Below are 21,555 nucleotides of genomic sequence, written 5' to 3' on the forward strand. Positions count from 1 at the left end.
GCAGGACACATGATACACTTGGTGCCTTCCAACACTTTGCTACTGTTCCTCAACTCCCAGCACCTGCCACATGAGGTGACCGCCTCAGTCTGCCTAGTTTTGACCAGCCCAGATAGCTGTGGTTGATTTGACATCTCAGGAAATGCAGCTGAAATACTGTTGGGCTTGCTCTCCTCCAAACTAGGACATTATAACTTCTTAACTACAGTGGTACCTCAGTTTTTGAATGTCCTGGAAGCCAAACATTTCAGTTTTCGAATACCGAAAACCCAGAAGTAAATGCTTCGAACATGCCTCGGAAGTCAAATGGCTTCCACTGTGTATACATGTTATTTTTTTCAGTTTCCTGCAGACCGCCCTTTGCACCCTGGTTTTCGAACGTTTCAAAGTTGAACGGTCTTCCGGAACAGATTATGTTTGGAAACCGAGGTACCACTCTACTTCTATAAACAGATAGGAGCTGGGACTTGTAATATGCATACATTCTACTTGGTTAGTTCATATTAGTGAGTTACTTTTCTGTTTAAAGCCTAGCGCTCTCTGCTCTCAGTCTAATGAAAATGTAAAATTTACAACCTAAGTAGATTTTAAAGAGTATCCACGGGCAGCATTGTTGCTTTCTAATCCTTGTCAGTGAACCATCCCAGTGATAAGTACTTTACAAAAGCGGATTGATAGATGAGATATATTGACATTGTCTCATGCCAATAGACCTCTTTCAAGGTCAGGAATCAGAGCTCAGATTACTGATGTGGGCCAGAGGGGGCTTTACCTTCTGTGATTAGCATCATGTGATTATGCTTTTAAAGCCTATGTGTGGCATGATTTGGATAAAATGGGGTAAGGAATCAGGATGGGACTTATTGGATTTTATCGTCGCCTATCTTTGCTGCCATAGAAATGTAGAAACATAGAGTTGGAAGGGACCACAAAAATCTTCTAGTCCAACCCCGTGCAAAGCAGGAATCTTTCACCCAACATGGGGCTCAAACCCACAACCCTGAGACTGAGAATCTCATGCTCTACCGATTGAGCTAATTCAAGCATTGGCAGGAATAAAATATTTAGTAATATAGTTGCCATTGCCCAAGACAGGCTTTGAACTTAGCCCTGCAAGCTCTGTTACTAAGGCTGGAGAAGCCACGTTTTGGTTTATTTGTACACTACGTATAGCATTTAGGGTGGATAGAGTCAGAACCTTAACATTCTTTGTAGTTAAACACTTTTCAATAAGCACTAAATTAATTGCCTTTGTAATTTTTGTTAGTGAATATTTTTTCACCCTGTTTATGTGGTACTACAATGCTTTCCTATTTTTCAGTACATTTTGGAATGTTATTTCATGGAAGCAAAATCCAAATTATTATGAGACTTGTGTGCAGTGCTTCTGAGATATTTCACCAAACAGCTCTATGAGGTAAGCTATGACAATTTATATTTTACAGATAGGAATTAAGTGGATACAATATAACTCCCCTCCCGTGGCCACAAAGTTTCCATGTATATATACTTCTTCCTGCAATTTCTTTCTAAATGTCAGCATATTAGCATCACGGGGGGAAACCCATGATAATAATGTAGAGAGAAGTGTACTGGAAATAGCATGATGATTAAGGATGCAAAAGGCTGCCATCAAATCACAATGACTGAGCAAAACCTTGATTCTCACAGTACATGAAGGAGAAAGTTGCAAATGGAGATGTTTAATGATTGAACATGTAAAGGGGAAGAAGAGCGGGCTGAACTAGCTCTGAAATGAATGTTAATGCATGAGCACACACCACTTTGCTTTATTGTAGTAATAGATCAGCTTCTGAGGCTAGTTCCTAAGGGATAGAAATTGAGCGAAGAAGAAGAATTACTTGTTTAATTCATCATGCCTGCTGTAGGATTCTTTACCATTTGCAACTGTAGCAAAGGAAATGATATGGCAAATATGACTGAATTGTACAGGTTGCCAAAGATTATTTATAAAGGTGACTGAATTGGAAATGTCAAGCTTGAGGCTATATACATTGCAGTGCAAGTTACATAAATTTCAGAACACCAGCGTCTACTGCCTCTTTTGCCTTCTTAGGTGGGCAAACATACACATACCTGTGCAACTTGACAGTTTACAGAGACATACAAAAATAGTTATCCTTTTTTACGTACACAGTTCTTGTTATTTAGTGAGCAGATATATTTGTTGCATGCTGAAAGAAAAATAGTCCATGTGCAGCTGTTCTTGGTTAGAACAGCTACAGCAGTTTGGGGGCCGGGAAGTGATATGCAACAATACTGATCTGAACAACCACATCCCTCTGCTCAAGATGAATGCAGTCCACCAGCCATGTATTGCCAACTGCTTGCCAACCCCAATTTTTTCTGTCCCAGGCAGGCACCAAAAGCAGACCGGTTGGGACTACAATGTGTGGCTAGTGAGACATGTTTCATGGAGTGGGCAGCATTGTGCATCTCTGGGGAGCTTGTGTCTTGCAAGTTCCCCAGGTATGCACGGCAACATCTAATATTTAATAACTAATGAGGACTTCAGCAAACAAAAATGTCAGGAATATTTGAACCCACTGTTATCAAGATTCAGATTGCTAAACGAGATGAACTCCACTCAGTGAAATGAGAATTAACTGTCTTATCTCAGTCAGCTTTCATTGTGGGATTTGTATTGCGTCAAGGAATAAAACAATGTATGAAGGCAACTATATCCAGACTTATTCAGCCCTGCCTTCTAATTCTTTGGGGTGCTGTTCAACCATCGCAAGAAGAAGGTGGGGAGAGTAGATGTCTCCAGAGAAGTGAAGTCTGAGGGTGCAGTTTCCTCTTCTTCATCATACATTTACTTGGAATGCAAGTCCCACTGAATTCTGTGCAGTATGCTCCAAATGTTCCATATACTGAGTGAACAATCCATCTACTTCTGTATACAAATAGCTGAGCTGTACACTTATTATTCACATATAACATTCAGTAAGTGTACAGTCTATGTACATCCTATGTCAAAGGGTGGAATGGTGGAGTAGGCAAACATGTTTTCATCCTGTAAAAGAATGGTGATTTTAAAAGAAATGTGTTTTTAATAGCATTTTGATATGCTGAAAGAAGTATTAATTATGAAATTAGCAAAGAATAAATCAATAATAACATAACCCCCGGAGTGGGACACATCACCATCTGTGGAATAAATTGCTCCACAATTGTGTGTGAGAGAGACTTAGAGAGGAGGAGGAGGAGGAGAGAGAGAGAGGTTGTGGCATTATCAACCAAAAAAGTTACAAAAGCATACCACATTTCTATAAAATCATTCAAAGCCATTCAACCTTTTCAGCAAGCTTCTCCTTTAAGGCCACTCTCCTATGCTTTTTGTCTGCATAGGAGTGGCAATCTATTTCTATATCACTCATGCCTGCCAGCCTTCCCCTCTCCATGAAAGCAGGACCTTGGAAGCCAAGTGAAAGGGGGCTTAGCTCCGACAAGCTTTGGCCTCCCCCCGCCCCATATCATGTAGCTGCACAGCTCGCACACCGCCTCTCATGCCTCTTGCCCATGGAGGGCCAGGGGAGGCCTGCCTGCCTGCCTGCCTGCCAAGCGCCTTCTCCCTCTCCCCTCCCGCCGGAGGCCCCTAACTGAAGCGCTGCGCCGGGCGGCTAAAGCGATTGTTCGGCCAGATTCTGCTGGTGCTGCAGCAGCGCCCGGCTCGGCAGGGACGAGCCCCGCCCAGCCCCGGCCGCTCGCAGCCCGCATTGGCTGCAGCGGCCGGCTGTTGTGATTCCCCCTGGCGCTCCCTCGCCTCGCCTGGGCGCGCTGCAGACAGGTACCGCCCTCTTGCTCTCACTCCCCGGCGGCACATGGGGGAGATGCTGCCCAGCTGCATCCGGCTGGCATCTGGGGCTTGCTCTTCGGTCTTGGCGCTCCCTGCAGCCGCCGGCTCTCCCTCGCTCCGCCCGAGCCATGTCCACCAGAGGTGAGTGTGCGTCTCTCCGCCTGGATGGAGGAGCAGCATCTTCCCCTGTGGTCGCTTGGAGATGAAGGCTGGGCGGGCAGGCAGGCAGGGCCAGCTCTCTGCCTGTGGTGGTGGTGGTGTTGTGTGCCGGCGGTTAATATCCTTTCCCCCTTGCCAACCTACACCTGTCTCCGCAAGAAACTTCGCCGCGCATTGCCTTTCATTCTGCTTTTGTTTGATGTGGAAGTGGGGGCCGTGGGGGGGGGGGAGGGAGAAGAGCCTGAGAGATATTTGGGAAATCGGTGGCGTTTGTACGCCCGGGTCCACAGCACTCTCGCTTTTACTATGGGTGCAAGAAGGGATTGGATGGGCTTGTGCTACTTAATCACCTTTCTTGGGATAAAGGTGGGGTGAGAAGATTTAGTTCCCACCCCACCCTTCTTGGTACCATTTTGCAGCTCTACCGATGGAAGAATTCCAGGGGTTGATGCACCAAGATATTTAAAGCTGCAGTACATCCTTTTTTCGTGGGTGGGAAGCAAAGACGTGTCAGATCGTTCGCAGCTTGCGTTTTCTGGAGGCATATTAAAATATTTCTCGGAAGGGTTTGCAAGCTAGAAAGGGAAGCCAATGCCAATATCCCCCCCACCTCTTTGCAGTGTGAGAGGGAGATATTTTTGCTGTGTTTTCAGAGTAGGTTACAACCCCTAAGGTGCTGATGCTTACTAATGAAGTGTTATAGATCGTTCAACAACAGGATTATTAATTTGTGGTAGGATGTGTTCTGAATAACAGTACTATTTTTTTCTGAGGTGTGGGAACAGCTGATTTTTATTTGCATCTGTGTGCATTCCCCCCAATCCCTCCCCCCATATTGATCATGTGTACTTCTTAATCATTAATCCGGCTGTCATATGCAAACTTTCCTGGGACTAGATCCCATTGAACTCAGTAGGAGTTTATTATTAAGTAAACACACATTGAATTGTGTTTAAGAGGCCTAAATATGAAATTTCTTCTTAGGTAGATGTGTGATATTTATTTGATAGGGGGAATGCTACAGTGGTTGAAAGAAGCTTTCTTCTTCATATATTTAAGAAACCAATACATGTCTATTCACAAGGCATTACATATGCTTAACACCAAGGCCCATTAAAGACTGTGGGTCAATTTCATACCATATGCTAGGTATATGGTGAGCTAGGTGTAGTTTCTTCTCAGTGTAACACTTCTTGGAGAAAACACATTCTCTGCAGGGTTAAGGCCAGAATATGCAATGGCTATTAATTTTCACGGCATTAGTATGCCATCCTCATATACGGTATTTAATTTGTCTGCAGAGGCAACGCCCAGAATAAGTTCATGTTTTGCTATTGGAAGCAGGGTGGGGGAAGAGAGGGATAGGAGATGAATTTCCAATCCTGAGCTGTTTTTTTTGAACAGCATTTCCCCTTTCAGGGTGCTGTGATGTCACAGTACTGACTCAGCTGAATTGTCAGATCTAGGAAGTATAACTCAAACCTGGCTTTAGGTTCTCGGCTTATTCTGATTTGTAGGCTTCTGGCTGTAGCTTTTGTTCTTTTCCAAAAGCTTTATAATGAAAACAACTCAAATGTTTCATTTTTGTTCAGGATTTGTGCTTTTAATCCTTGATTGGAATATTACTCCTCATGCCATATTCTGTCTGATATCTATGGCTAGCAGCCTGGTGATTTACAAGGTCCTATTAACCAGTGATGGGTCTCATCATACTATCATGAAGTCCCTTTGTCAGAAGCCAGCATGTTACTGTAAGAGAGGGAATATTGAGAAGATCCTCAGCTAGTGGTGTAAGAGAGTGCCTCGACTCTCTGCCAGTGTTTGAATATCGTTACACAAGGAAGAGGGACCTGACGGGTGGTGATGGTGGCACTACTCCATGAGTTATGTTATGTGCAACATAACTATACCACAGTGGCCGTATGGAGAGGGTATTGTTCAATCCCTGTCTCATCAACATTCTTATGCATGTAAAATAAGAGTGGGACAAGTTAGATGATCCCGATACTTGTGCTGTATACCCTTATGTGGTAATCATGAGAACTTACATTTTTGTGTGTAATTTCTGATACATGTTATGCCAGCATAAGAACCTTAAGATGTTGAGTTCAGTTGTATTTTTGGGTGGTATATTGTGTATGAGTGTGCTTGCACTGTTTTACGTGGCTTGTATTAGCTGCAGTTCAGCATGGCGGATTCTAGGCCAAAGCTGGAACGTGTAAGAATCAGTTTACGCTAAACAATCTGTCTACACTAATCAATAAACTGTGTGCTATACTGTGGAGTGGGGAATATCCAGCACATGGGCCAAATTAAGCCTTCTAAGCCAGTCAATTTTGCCTGCATGGCCATTTTGCAATGTTCTGCTGCAAAGGAAGAAACCAGGAGCATGTTCTAAATGAATCTAGAATTAAGTTAATCAATATTTCTCATTTTTGTGGTCTAGTTGGCACCGTTCCTCCTATTGTGAATAGTGTTTATAACTCTCTCTGCAGGAGAATTCTGTACTGCAGAAAAACTACTGAAATTGTTTTGGGTAAGTTATAACAACATTTGTGCTAGGACTCCTATTGTTATAACAGCAACTTCTGTTCTACAGGATTCTACACTAGGATTTTTAATTGCAAATAAGATCAAAATAAACTGGCAAGGGCCACTTCTGATGCTTGGGTCACTTCAGTAGGATGCATGCCATGCCACATTTAGTGATGGGGCATTTTCTGGGGCTCATGCACCCTGGAAGTGCCCTATGAGGTTGAGAACCTTCATTGGTGCTCCCTGACCCCAGGGTCTTGTGTGGGCTTATCCACTGGTGGAGCCCTTAAGCTTCCAGCCTGCTACAGTGCTGCCTCCACTGGTAACCCTGGGAGATTGGTGGCTGCAGCAGTGCCAGTGGACTGTTAATACTGGGGGCGTGATTGATACTGGAAATCCCACCAAGGGCAGTCTGCCCAATGACCCCCATAATCTGGAACCAGATCTGCACATTTAAAACTTTATATATTGGGAGTCCATAACAAAAACTATATAAACGTGGGGGGGGGGTCTCTCTCTGGTTTTGCCTTCAGTTTTTCTCCTGGTTTGCCCATGTTCTTTGGACTATTAGTTCTTTAACATCCCTGACAGAGGAAGGATAAAAGTAACAGATAGCCAGAATTGAGCTCAGTGTATCTTCCAGCATGCATACTGTGTGTTCCAATGTGATCTTACTGTGCTTGCGTTCAGCGACTGCATATACTGTGGTTCACATGGATAGTAGTATTTCACGATACTTTAGCCGATGGTCATTGTTCCAAGGAAACACCTAATTTATACAGATAGTTTCTTCTTGTTGCTACTGCCTGCTAAATTTATGATTATCTAACTGCTGCAAAAACCTGCTTAGATGGCACACATAAACTGAGTGGCTTTTTAATTCCCCATAAATTAACCTAACAACTTCTGTTTTATAACAGGGTGTGCTATTCATTAGAGATGAAAACAACCCCTTGAAGTGCTAGACTTAAAAAAGAACACGTTCACCCATTTATCTTGAGTTGCAGCTTGGAAATCTATTTTTCTTTATCTTGTTTACAAGTTCAATGGAAATTTTGGGGGGGAATATGAGGAATGGTTTAGCATGAACAGCTATCAAAATGGATATGAGCTGGTAGTTTCCTTTCATTGTTCATTAAGACAATGAATCTTAAGCTATTTTGGATGCTCATATTGCAGCAGAATTTGAGAGAAGGGAAATGAGCATTGGTCTATGGTTAGCAAGGCAGACAAGCGGCTCAGTTCCATGCATTATTTGGGAGTAATCACCATGAAGTTCAATAAGGCTTCCTTCCATACAACTGTGTGTTGCGTTGGAGTCCAAATCACTCACAGACATTTAGGCTGGCTTCCAGCCAAGTTCTACTCAGAGTAGAGGCACTGGAATTAATAGACTTAAGTAAGACATGCCCATTAATTTCAAAGGGTCTACTCTGAGTAGGACTACCATGACTACAATCCTTAGTGAGATGTTGTATAGTGCCTCTGAAATGAATATTTCTGGTACATGTTTTTAAAACACATGCAACAAAATATAGTTTCTTAAAATAGGGATGCTGGAAATCAAGCATGTCAGAGAGGACCAAATACATTTTACTGCCTGAAATTACATTTTCGCAGAGCTGGGAATGAGGCCCAGGTGAGTAATAAGGTTCCTTCTATGCTCTTCCCACATCTTTCTTTTTGTGCAGTTGTTTGGAAGGGGTTGGCCACTGATGCCCACAAAGCTTTAAAGCTCTCTCCATCCCATGGCACCTTGACCACAAGGTGGTGAGAATAGTCATTTTTTCTTCCCTGGAAAAGTATATAGGGCCAGAGGAGGAAGTTGGAAGAGTGATTTTTTTTCCTCGTTTTCTCATTCATCTCTGTGCTTTTCAAGGCCCAGATTAATTCTGCTGGATCCAGCTTTTACCAAATCCCTGGGAAAAATAAGTGTGTATACATGGAATTTCTCTTTTTCTGTTTCTTTGGTGGTGAAGGAAATTCCTCAAAGCACCAAATGTGCTCATTTGCCTGAAAAGGTTGACAATACCTGGCATAAGCGTTTCATTAGTGGTAGCCTCCATCAGCACAAGGATGTCACTATTTTTCTCTTCAGCATAGCACTGTGTTTTGCTGGAACAGAGGAATTGAGGCACAATCCTATACTATTTAGAAATAAGTATAATTTGAGCATAGCCGAAGTCTAATATTGTGTGGGTTTTTTGTTGTTGTTTGGATAAGATGGTATATAATATGTTTAGTTTTTATTTATTTATTGCTCTTTGCCAGCTTGTAGTGTCTTGTGTTTTAATTGGCCATCTTTTTAATGTGATTTATTACATGTTATCTACTTAGGTTCTTTGAAATGGAATGGTCAAGAAAACTAAATACCTTCTTAAATCAAATACCAGAAAATAAACATGTTTCAAATGTGGCTTTCTCTCCCATTCTTATTGGGGATAATAAAAGAACTGGGTATTATATACTTCATGCCCCTTGAGCTGCTTTACTTTTCTGTTTAAAAGATCCTGTCTTACAAGAAGCCCTTAAAAGGGTAGGAGACCACTACTCCTTACTGGAAGACAGAAAGAACTCTGGATTGATATGGACATGCTTGGGCAGCAGACTTTTTAACCAATTGTGTATGCTAGTTGTAAGCTAAAACATGACACAAATCACTTCACTGAGAAATGGAGTTATTTATAAACCTCTGAAATAACAAATTTCATGAAAATGTGTAGATAGAGATAGAGAGCATCCAGATTTTTCTGATTTAATTTTTTTACATTTGTTACTTGTCAGTGAATAATCTCTGTATTTTTTTTTTACTTTTTATCAATGATATATTTGTATTATTTACATTTCTTGATATTTTCATAATAAACTATATAATTTTTGATAGGAGAATGTGTTATAAGTGTTAGAATGTGTTAGAAATATGACACACAATGTTGGTTGAGAATTATAGAAAGAAGCAAACTAACCTTCCCTATTGCTAGACATGTTGTAACTGAAGGGGTTCTTGAAAGCATATTTAGAAACCTTCCGGAAATATTCATAGCCATTCACATTTCTAATGAAGCAATCGTGCAGTGGCTTAATAATAATCAGATATTGGAAAAATCTTTCCATATTTGGATTGTTCATAGAGGCTATGTTGTGAATCTTGTGCAGCATACTGAGTTGGAAAATACCTTTTGAATAGCATTTGTTTCTGCCATTGTGATGCTGCATTTTAGCTCTTTGATATTGACATGTTGAACATATAAGTGATTTGGTGGTGCTGGGCAATGCATTGCAATTGTCAGAAAAGTATAGTAGTATTTCTCCATGCTAATAAATTATCATGAAAATTGACCATTATAGTCTTGTCTGCTTTCCACACTATTACTATGACACTCTTTCTTCTTTTGGACAAAGCCATTCTGATCAAACCAGTGATGTATCTTCCTAATGAGTTTGAGGCCACCCGCAGGACTACCCAGCTGTGTAAATTGTGTGGCAATTGGTCTTTGAGGGTAGCTTGCTAAAGAACCTGCATCTAAATCAGGGATAATCCCTCCTATATTAAAATTTTTACTTAGAGATGATCATTTGTGTATTTGGCAGTAAAATGCTTTCTTTGCTCAATTGCACATTTTTATCAAGACAGTTGCAGTGCATATGGTTTTGTTAGCTATTTATATGATGTTTTCTTATAGTGTGAAAATATTCCTGCCACATTTGTTCTAAAAGTGTCCAGCTTTTTTTAGAGTTTGTATTACAAAAAGAAGAAGAAGAGCAAAAGTAGGTAATGTAAAGCCTTTATTTGGTCCGACTCTAACTCTTGTTGGTGTGGAATAACATTTTAAGTTTTGTAAATAGGGATGCAAAAATACTTGGCACCTTGTTATCCAGGTTTCTTAAGATTCTTGTTATCATCCCAGCCCTATCCTTGGGAAGAGTGAAGTGCTTGGGTAGCAGATGCAGGGATGTATGTGGGTAGCAGTGTTGGCAGCCCCTTGGCCATTTCATCATTGGTTATGAAATAGATTCAGCTGCCAGCCCATCTTTTCTCCATGGAACAATAATAAGTTAAAAGACCATACAATAATTAATGCAACAATTATTTGAACATTATGGCAGTAGAGTCATTGGATATGCAGTCAGGCACTCTCATATACAGTGGTACCTCTACTTACAAACGTGATCCGTCCGTTTAGTCCGTAAGTAGAGCACTGCTACTGTGCGTGCGTGACGCATGATAGAGCGCTTCTGCGCATGCGTGAAGCGTACAGATCACTTCTCTGTGTGTGTGTGTGCGCGCGCGCGCGCGCGGTGAACCTGGAAGTAAACACTTCCGGGTTTGCCGCTTTCGTAACCTGAAAAGCTGCAACGTGAAGCAAACGTAACATGAGCTATGACTGTATAGTTGCAGGGATGGAATGCATGCAACAGCTCTGCTAATATAAATATATTTCACTTACTGTTAGAGTGATGTGAGTTTTCCTAATCTGTAGTGTTTCCCCATGTTGGATTTTTGATTACATATCAGCATTTCACCATGAATGTGAAATACTGTTGATTTGTTGTGCAAAAGCAGCATGTTCATGACAAAGTTGAAAGAGCATTTTCTGGAGTACCCCTGCCTACTGAAGCAGGAAATTTATTTTCTCTGTCTCTCCTTGACCCTTTCTATCTGATAGACAAAACAGATGAAAACAAACCATGGATTGGAACTTTGTTTTTTTAATTATCTTTTCTCCATAGTCATCCGCAAAAAGACTGTGTCCTGGAGGGCTTTATGCACTGCATCAGTCTTGCTATTTAGGAGCTCTGGAAGTATTTTTAGCAAATATTAGTAGTGGAGCCAAAGGGGTATTTTGAAATGGACTAATTCACTAAGCAGTCAGCTGAAACTAATAACCCAGCATCAGGGATAGCATAGCATTAACAATCTAAGGGTGTGGGGGCATCGTAACTCACAATTGTTAATGCATTGCAGAAAGGTTATAATTTGCTCTAACTAAAATTTGACTTTATATTGTAGGTATGACAAATATTTTGGCATTGCAAATAATTAAAATTTTAATAAAAGTATAAGCGTAGTTTCTAATTGTTATTTGTAAAGAGTTATTTAACAAGCAACTAGTAAAGAATGACTAAAATGAGATCAAAATATAGTCCACATACACACACATCCCAGATAGACACTAATCTCCAGGTGCCTATTAATAACAAAAAAATACAAGTTTTTTAAAACCTCCAAAATGCTAAAAATTTTAAAACCTCCAAAATGTTAAAATTAGACATGCAGTTCTTGACTGCCCTGAACGGACAGTTAGAGGCATTATAAATGCCTCAAGAGGCCTCAGTGGTAAAATTGAGCACTTCACTGAAAACACACAAGCCTTCCCCCAGAAGTTTCGTCACTTCTTGCCTTGCAGAAAACTGCATTCTTGAGTGGGAGATTTTCTGCAGCTCACTGCTGCCACTTTGCTGTGCAAAACTAATTCTCCACCTGTATTCCTTTGATTTTGTTCTATAGAAGGAAAACGGCAAGAAAAAAATGGCCTCTGGCTAGTTCTAGAACAAAAGCTCTTAGCAAAGATGTGACACACTGGTTATTGGCAAACACTTTTTAACAGCTCTCATCCTTCAGCCTCCATTTGTCCAAATGTCATCAGGTTTTCTCTGTTCTTTAAGAAAAATGCAACTATCAATGTGGTTTGGTTCCCTACTAGGAAGCAGAAATATCTTTTCTTTACCACTGGAGCTATAGTATATTGTGCCTGTGTGAGCAGACTGTTGTCTTTTTTTGTGCGGAAGGGTTGCACAAATTGACTACCATGTGTACATCTGTATCATATATTAGAAGTGCTGGGAGCGCATGAGAGTTTATGCTTTATCACCATTCCCAGGGAGAAGAATGCCTGCTTGCTCTGCAACAGGAGTCACCAACGTGGCATGCATGGTCACTAAATGTTTCTTCAGAGACCTTCCTCAGTGCCACAATCCCCCCTCCTGCCCTTTTCCCTGTTGAAATTAGACTTGGAAGAAGCATTCAGTTGAAGTCAATAAAATAGGTTGTGTGTTCTTGGTTGGAGGGTGTGTGTGGTATCTGAGAAAGTTTCTTCAATTTGTAAATGTAGCTACAGTCTGTAAAAGGTGGGCAATTACTGATCAATATTTAGCTCCCCCTGCTAGAGAGGTACAAAGATTTTCTAGCCCTTCCTTTTGGTATCTGCCATCATGGATGAGTCCTATCTGTCCCCACAAGTTTTGTCTGCTCTGCTCCTAGCTTAGCACTTCTTACACCATCACAAAGACTCAATTTTCTCTTGTTACCACAGCAAACTGAGCTGGGGGGTGGGTTAGCATCTAACCCCTAAGCCCTTTGGCTCTAGGCTCATAACAGAGAACAAGCCCCAATGTTCCATATAATACAGCAGCCTTCACTAGCTAGTTCACTCATGAACCCTGCTCTCCCCTGTGTTGGCTGTCTCTTCTTGAGGATCTGTGTTCTAGAGACGGGCATATAATGCTTTAATAACATCTACATTTAATAATATAATGAGATAAATTGATTAAGCTTTAATTGGACAATTAAGCTTTTTAATGCCTTTGATAAGTGTTCCATAGCAGCCTGATGAGCAGAGCTACCAGTTGACAGCAAATACATTTATTTTGTTTTTTTAGATCAGGAGGGCTCAGTTGTTAACAGATGGTATATGGTTAACAGATGCTATGCGGCAATATGAATTATGTTCCATGTAGATTAAAAAAAACCTGAATTCCAAGAGCGTTTAATTCATAAAGCTTCATAGTAAGAGGTCAAGTTGGGTGACTGTAATGGTCCTCCTTTGACCATTAAGCTTTTCAACTGTAATCTGAAAATGATTAGGTAATGCAGCCCAAAAGTATAGTTGAGAGTGTAGCGTTTTTGTTTTTCTCCCTTGTATGAGGATCAAAACAAGCTAAATTTTTCAGAGCTGGATAAGAACATTATTGGGAGATTTGACAGCAAATTCAGCAGCACGTTTCTTCTTTTACAGACTCATCATAAGCTGTAGCAGTCAAGAGAATGATCAGCATTATTTGTAGCTAAAACATAATAGTGTCTTTTGATGAAATGGGGCAGAACCAGACACCTCCGCCATCTATATTGGAAACCTCCACCCCATCTCTTTTATTGTATTTATTCGAATGTAATGCACACCTTTTTTTGGACAAATTACTTCGTGAAAATTAGGGTGTGCATTAGATTTGATGTCGCCAGCAAATACTTTTTTGGTTTCAAGGTTTTGAAAATTGAGGTGCACATTGTTGTTGTTGTTGTTGTTTAGTCGTTTAGTCGTGTCCGACTCTTCGTGACCCCATGGACCAGAGCACGCCAGGCACCTCTGTCCTCCACTACCTCCCGCAGTTTGGTCAAACTCATGCTGGTAACCTCGAAAACACTATCCAACCATCTCATCCTCTGTCGCCCCCTTCTCCTTGTGCCCTCCATCTTTCCCAGCATCAGTGTCTTCTCCAGGGAGTCTTCTCTTCTCATGAGGTGGCCAAAGTACTGGAGCCTCAGCTTCACGATCTGTCCTTCCAGTGAGCACTCAGGGCTGATTTCATTAAGAATGGATGCATTTGATCTTCTTGCAGTCCATGGGACTCTCAAGAGTCTTCTCCAGCACCATAATTCAAAAGCATCAATTCTTCGACGATCAGCCTTCTTTATGGTCCAGCTCTCACTTCCATACATCACTACTGGGAAAACCATGGCTTTAACTATACGGACCTTTGTTGGCAAGGTGACGTCTCTACTTCTCAATATGCTGTCTAGGCCTGTCATTGCCCTTCTCCCAAGAAGCAGGCGTCTTTTAATTTCGTGGCTGCTGTCACCATCTGCAGTGATCATGGAGCCCAAGAAAGTAAAATCTCTCACTGCCTCCATTTCTTCCCCTTCTATTTGCCAGGAGGTGATGGGACCAGTGGTCATGATCTTCGTTTTTTTGATGTTGAGCTTCAGACCATATTTTGCACTCTCCTCTTTCACCCTCATTAAAAGGTTCTTTAATTCCTCCTCACTTTCTGCCATCAAGGTTGTGTCATCTGCATATCTGAGGTTGTTGATATTTCTTCCGGCAATCTTAATTCCAGCTTGGGATTCATCCAGCCCAGCCTTTCGCATGATGTATTCTGCGTATAAATTAAATAAGCAGGGAGACAAAATACAGCCTTGTCGTACGCCTTTCCCAATTTTGAACCAATCAGTTGTTCCATATCCAGTTCTAACTGTAGCTTCTTGTCCCACATAGAGATTTCTCAGGAGACAGATGAGGTGATCAGGCACTCCCATTTCTTTAAGAACTTGCCATAGTTTGCTGTGGTCGACACAGTCAAAGGCTTTTGCATAGTCAATGAAGCAGAAGTAGATGTCTTTCTGGAACTCTCTAGCTTTCTCCATAATCCAGCGCATGTTTGCAATTTGGTCCCTGGTTCCTCTGCCTCTTCTAAATCCAGCTTGCACTTCTGGGAGTTCTCGATCCACATACTGCTTGAGCCTTCCTTGTAGAATTTTAAGCATAACCTTGCTAGCGTGTGAAATGAGTGCAATTGTGCGGTAGTTGGAGCATTCTTTGGCACTGCCCTTCTTTGGGATTGAGATGTAGACTGATCTTCTCCAATCTTCTGGCCACTGCTGAGTTTTCCAAATTTGCTGGCATATTGAGTGTAGCACCTTAACAGCATCATCTTTTAAAATTTTAAATAGTTCAGCTGGAATGCCATCACTTCCACTGGCCTTGTTATTTGCAGTGCTTTCTAAGGCCCATTTGACTTCACTTTCCAGGATGTCTGGCTCAAGGTCAGCAACCACACTACCTGGGGTGTACGAGACATCCATATCTTTCTGGTATAATTCCTCTGTGTGTTCTTGCCACCTCTTCTTGATGTCTTCTGCTTCTGTTAGGTCCTTACCACTTTTGTCCTTTATTATGGTAATCTTTGTACACATTACACATTAGATCCACATAAATACAGTATTTATTTAGAGGTGCACATTAGATCCACATAAATACAGTATTTCTATCATTGGTTTGAAGACATTTTAAGCTAGTCCCAATATTTCCTATGGCAAGTGAGCTCAAAGTGGAAGGGGACCTTCCACTCATTTCCAGGTTGTACAAGGGCCCACTCCATGCCACAGTTTGTTCTTATATGTAGACGAGAGGCACCAGTGCAGTACTTCCAGAAGTCATGGCTGTGATAGAATCGCAACATGGTAAATAGTGTTACAGGCCACCCCAGTCTCTGCTGATTGGTAGCAAGATTCCAGAGATCTTGTTTGGCACTTAACCATGGTTTGTGTTCTGTGGGAATAAGACACAGCAGAGACTGTTGTGTCTTTATGAAATGTGGTTTATTTTACACATATTTACAACCTGAGTTTTGATGGAGGGAGTGCAGAACATTTACACCCTGAGTGTGTCTTTCTTTGCTCTTCCCATAGCTTCAGCAAACTTGGGTCTAAAGCAGCCGCCAATCATGTCCCCCTCCCAGTCTCTGAGTGCAGCCTCTCAGCCAGCATGCATTGAATTCTGGTGCCTCCTTTCTCCTTCCCAAAAACTCTTGCCCCAAAACCTCAGTTTAAATGGACATATTTTTTTCTGTGGTGACATCACACCCCCGTTACCCTGGCAACCTCTCCCTTCATGTTGCTATCGTCCTCTGCCTGGCTGATGACTCCCATTATCAAACAAACCATTATTAGCCTTTTGTGTCTTCAGCGACTGCCCCCCCCCCTGCCACCACATAGAGTCATCACCAGGCTGGCCTCATGATGAAGCTAGTTGATGTTATTTCCAACCCTTGCTTAAATTCATGAATTTATGAGTTTGCTCAAGTTCTTGACTGAATGTAGCGATTATGGGGGTTTGCCCCCCCAATCATAGCAATAGCTTACCAATGCCTGAGTGATTGTGTTGTCATCAGCTGGTTTGTGAATGGTCACTGTAGTGATTTTACCTATATTATTAAACACTGGATTGTATCCCATGTAGCACTAAGTGCATGGTCCGTCAGTGCACGGATTTCTGTTTACACACCAGAGCACCCTTCACACCTGCACATTCCTTAAATCTGTTCTGGGGTTACCACAACCCTCTGGAGCAATTTCACTCTGGAGGATGTGGGGTCTGCACAGGAGGGAGTAGAGGGGAGAAAGTTCCATTGAGCGAGCAGAAATCCCTGTGTCGATGGGACGTGTTAGTTGAATATTGCCTGTGAAGTAGTTTTCTTTTGTAAAATGTCCTGTGTTCCTCTGATGAAGAGCAGTATAGAAATTAAATAATGTACTTCCCTTTGACCTCACCTAACAATGTGTATATACCTGCCAGCTATATATATACCTCCTCTCTTTTTCCACCTAATTATGTGCATATACCTAACAACTTAAAGCTTCATGCACCTGATGAACTGGAGTCCAGTCTATGAAAACCTATGCTATAATATTTATTATTATTATTATTATTATTATTATTATTATTATTATTATTAGATGTTGCAGCAAGAGCAAAGAAGAATCTTGCAATAGGTGAGCATAGCTACCCACCTGGCATTCTGAAGAGACTGAAAAGCTTTCCTTTCAAGAAAGGCAAATAATACTTTGTGATGCCAAAAGAAAATCTGTCCAACTCAACTGCTGTTGGGTTTGATTAGTGACAAGTGGAAACAGCTGGGCAAGTGTCCAGCTGGATGTGGCTGATAAAAGAAATATGTCTGGAAAATCAGGAGTGATCACTTGAACATTGTCATATAATTGCCTTTTCCACACATGCTTCTGGTGATAATGGATATGTATACAGTACTCAGATGCTGGTGTCAATGAAAGCTATGTTAAAGGCTGAAGCTGCAGAAATACAGATGTAGTCCCCTGGGAACATCATCTGTGCATTTCCTACTGAAAGCAGTGGAACCTATTCTAGATTCCCTGCTTTCCTCTGGATAAGGGATGGTGACTTCCAATAATTTCAGTGGGGTTTGGATGGACAGTTGCCCAGTACGTACTATACAAGAATCAAACCCAACCACAAAAATTATCCTGTTTTTACAGCTTGGCAACTGACCTAGTTGTTAATATAATGCCTCATGGACCATGTTTCAAGTGGGAATACAGTGGCTGGAGATGAAGGTTCCTTGACATCAGGGAAGAAGCATTTGTGGATTTGTTCAGCCAGCCAGTTAAAAACCACAAGGGATTTGACCGCTAATGCTGATGCAGATTCACACGTGGATCTCTCTGTGTTAATTATCAAGTCTCTTGGCAGACACAGCTGCTGCTCTGCTTCCACTTCAGTGTAATTAATCATCCGGCCTGAATCAAAGGAAAAAGCAGCTGCTTTTGCCCTCATTAGCTGGAGAAAAACTGGAAACTTTGTGTCCAAAAGACTCTTATCCTGCAAGAAGGCAAAAAATATTTGCCTTTATCCATTTCCTCACGGCACTGTGGGAATTTTTTTTTTACCTTAAGAAATATACAGGACTATACTAAGTTCTGTAAGCAATGCCAACATCTTCATGGGTAACCACTAAGTTACTAGTTACTAGAAGAATAAAGTGCACTCTGGCCTAGCATGGTTCCTGTTTGAAAATTTGAAAGGAGAAAAATAATTACTTTGTTCTGTGCAGACTGTTGTCTGTTTTTTTGCAGATCTGGGAGAAGGGAACACTGATCACAGAATGTTGCATTAGTTGTCTGTCTTCCTTGATGCAGTGGTCAATTGTCAGTCGTGGTAACCATGGGGATGAGCAGTGTCTAGATGTTTCCAGTTAGGGGTACTTTTTACAGGACCACTGGCTCCTCTCTGGGAGGGGAGTCACTTTTGCTTTCAGGCGAGGGCATTCCTATTCACATACTGTACCTCATAAAGATTATGTTAATCAAGAATTGTTCAAAATGTTGATGCATATGGAGGTACCAATGATTTGAAAGATCCCGAAGTTGATTTAGCTGGAAAAGGTAAATGCAAGTTTCCTTTTAAATGCTTCTCCCCTTTAAGTATTTTCTAAATAGCCATCTTAGAGACTAACAGTTTCTACAGTGTCTAAGTATAATGGGGTCTAGTTGTCACTTGGAGCTTAATTTGGCCCAAATCAATCTTGGTTTCACATGCTGTTATTTCCCCCCTGAGTTTCCACTTTGAAATGTGTTTCTGCCTCTGTGCATTTACCCTCTATGATATGGGCATATGTCAGTTGTCATTGTTGCTCCTGAGGACACCGGAGAGATGGAAGGGCACTGACCCATCTCTAGTTGGGAATGCCCCCCTCTAGCTAGTGACCTTATGAACAGTGTCCTGTGTTTCAAGGGATAGAGGTTTAAATGACCAGCTTCCATCTCCCTGCTCTCCACCCTCCATTATTAGGAAGTGTTGGACTATAACCCTATTCAGTTAATTTATTCTGTTTTGAAACAACTTGTTGGAGTGTGTGTTCATGCCTGTGTTGCCCTTCTTTCAGTGTTCCTGTTCTTGGCTGCTCCACACCTAAGTGTCACGTTGAATGGGAAGGTCTGAAGAAGAGGCAGTGCTTGGTACTTAAAGCACCTAGAGCACAGTGACAGGGTCTGCTAGGATGCTGATAAGTATGCACCAGGGGAAGAGGGGCTGGAGTCTGACTCAGGAGAGGGGGTTGGTGTGGTCTGTGGGGACCTGTACTGCTGAAGCCTGGAGGTAAGAAGCACAGGTAGAGAAGCTAGAGGAAGAGCTGGGGGGAGAGGCAGGCCAGGCAAGTGAAGGGCTGGGTGCTTTCCCACCCTCGTGTGCACAACCAGGAGAGGATTGAAGCAGGAAGAGCAGGAGCAGCTTCCACACAGGCATAGTCTCTGGCTACAGCGTTCACAGCATGCTGGAAGAAGGTACATAAACTGGTGGAGGGGGAGTGGTCTCCAGTTGCTGCGACTACTCCATAGACTGAGGACTTGGGAATAGCTGCCTAGACGCTACATTGCAGTGCTTAGGTCTCCAGAGCTGTAGAAGCAACTATGTTATCTTTGACAGTAACGAGTTAACTTTGTGCCGTGTGCATTCATTGGCTGGGAAGCACCTGTGACACACAGGCCCTTAACACAAATGTGTAAATCTGAATTTGTATGTGTAAATGTCTCTGGGAAATCAAGATAGTAGCCTCCAAATAAGCAAAGTAAAATAAAAATAAAAGGATGGGAGGTGCAGGAGACCTGGGGCTTGGGCTCCACTGAACAACTCCTGAAGGTGGATACTAAGAGCATGTGGTTGAATTCACTAGCAACTTCCCTGTACAGTGGTGCCTCGCAAGACGAAAAGAATCCGTTCCGCGAGTCTCTTCGTCTTGCGGTTTTTTCGTCTTGCGAAGCAAGCCCACTAGCGGCTTAGCGGATTAGCGCTATTAGCGGCTTATCGGGCTTATCGGCTCAGCTGATAAGCGGCTTAGCAGATCAGCTGATAAGCGGCTTAGCGGATCAGCTGATAAGCGGGTTAGCGATCAGCTGTTAAGCGGCTTAGCGGCTTAGCGGATATAATGGTTATGGGGTTGCTCGTGCGTAAGTTGCCGCCACTCCTGGGTAGGTGGCCTGGTTAAACCTTTCCTGGCTGGACAGCCCCTCACTTCGTGGCTGCTCAGTCGCTGGCAGAATCCGACAGTGGGCGTTTCTTCAACCTTTTCCAATATAAAAGTTGTTTGATGCCCAGTCTCCTTCTAGCCTCCCTGCGCGGAAGCCTTCTGCGCAGGGTGGGCTTGGGTAGCGGAGGACCTGTGCTCTCTCCGCTGGTGTCCAGTGAAGAGTCTCTGAGCCTGCTTTCCAATTCCCCCATTGGCCCCCCTCCATCCCTGGTGTCGCGCTGATTTTCTTCCCCAACAGGAGACCTGCCTCTCTCCCTACTTGGCCCCTCTCCAGCATCGTCGTGGAGCCCCTCCTCCTCCTCTCGTTCGGATGGCAGTTCCCTGACAGCGGATCAGCTGATAAGCGGCTTAGCGGCTTGGGAAAAGGGGGGGGGGAGGAAAAAAACCCTGCAGGAACTCGCAAGACATTTTCGTCTTGCGAAGCAAGCCCATAGGAAATTTGTTTCGCGAAGCACCTCCAAAACGGAAAACCCTTTCGTCTAGCGGGTTTTCCGTCTTGCGAGGCATTCGTCTTGCGGGGCACCACTGTAATTGGGAGCCTTGTGGTGGTAGGTTTCCCTATCATGAGGATGCTCCTGAGCCCCCCCCCCCGCTCCCTGCAACCTGCATTATACATTAAAGCTATATTGTACCACTTTGAACAGTTGTGGTTCCCCATCCCCTTGAGTGCTGGCTGTTAAGGGTGCTGAGAGTTATTAGGAAATCCTTATTCCCCTTACAGAGCTGCAGTTTTCAGAGTGTTTTAACAGCCAGTCTCTCTTTCCTTGGAATTCTGGGAATGGTTTCCCTGTGACAGTACAAGGTGTATATGTGTGTGTGTGTGTGTAGATATGTGCAAAGGGGATGGGCCTTCATTAGCCTCAGAGTCTGTTAAATTTAAAATGTGGCAGTGGGTCTGCCTTCTGGTTCCAGAAGGTGGCAATGTGGCTCATGCTGAAAAACTGAGCAAGGAAACACCAAGCCTTATTATTTCCCATTTAACATAAACCTGCTAAATACTGTGCCATGACTGTCATATAAAGTAAATCCATTTTTAAACTCCCAGTTCTAAATGTTTTTTCTAATTCTGTTCAGAGCTGAAATAATGCTTCAGATTTTAAACACTTTAGCTAGATTGTAACTGTACTTTTTAGTAGAAAAGTTAGTTAAAAATGGATGTATAATTCAAGAGCTAAAGGGTTTTGCCACATCATCTTCTGAATGCTAAAATCAAAAGTATTACAGAGGAAAGCTTTTTCAAACTGATAGCTGGTGGCAAAGCTACAAATAAAGTTCATTTTCACAGCATAGTGATTGAAAGTGGTAGAATAAACAAGACTGGAAGTTAGATTATACTGCTCTGGTTCCTAGGTCACACTAAGCTGGAGGGGGATGTTTGGCCTTCCAGATGTTGTTGAACATCAACTCCCATCAGGCCCAGCAAATAT

The 21,555-nt window shown here is 42.3% G+C and overlaps 1 protein-coding gene across 3 annotated transcripts in view; it reads left to right on the forward strand.

Annotated features, from left to right (window-relative positions):
* The first annotated feature begins 3,545 nt into the window (after positions 1–3,545).
* Positions 3,546–21,555, forward strand: part of ABLIM1 (actin binding LIM protein 1) — a 205,634-nt gene continuing 187,624 nt past the window's right edge. For 2 of the 3 annotated variants that reach the window (XM_053389127.1, XM_053389129.1), the window contains exon 1: positions 3,547–3,961. Coding sequence is in view for 2 of the 3 variants with exons in the window: in XM_053389129.1 (XP_053245104.1) it covers positions 3,949–3,961 (13 nt within the window). In the remaining variant the exon portion in view is untranslated. Of the gene's footprint in view, positions 3,962–21,555 lie in introns of all 3 variants that reach the window. The other variant, XM_053389134.1, reaches the window with a different exon arrangement.

The sequence above is a fragment of the Podarcis raffonei genome, chromosome 5 (assembly GCF_027172205.1).
Source record: "Podarcis raffonei isolate rPodRaf1 chromosome 5, rPodRaf1.pri, whole genome shotgun sequence".
Classification (NCBI taxonomy): Eukaryota; Metazoa; Chordata; class Lepidosauria; order Squamata; family Lacertidae; genus Podarcis; species Podarcis raffonei.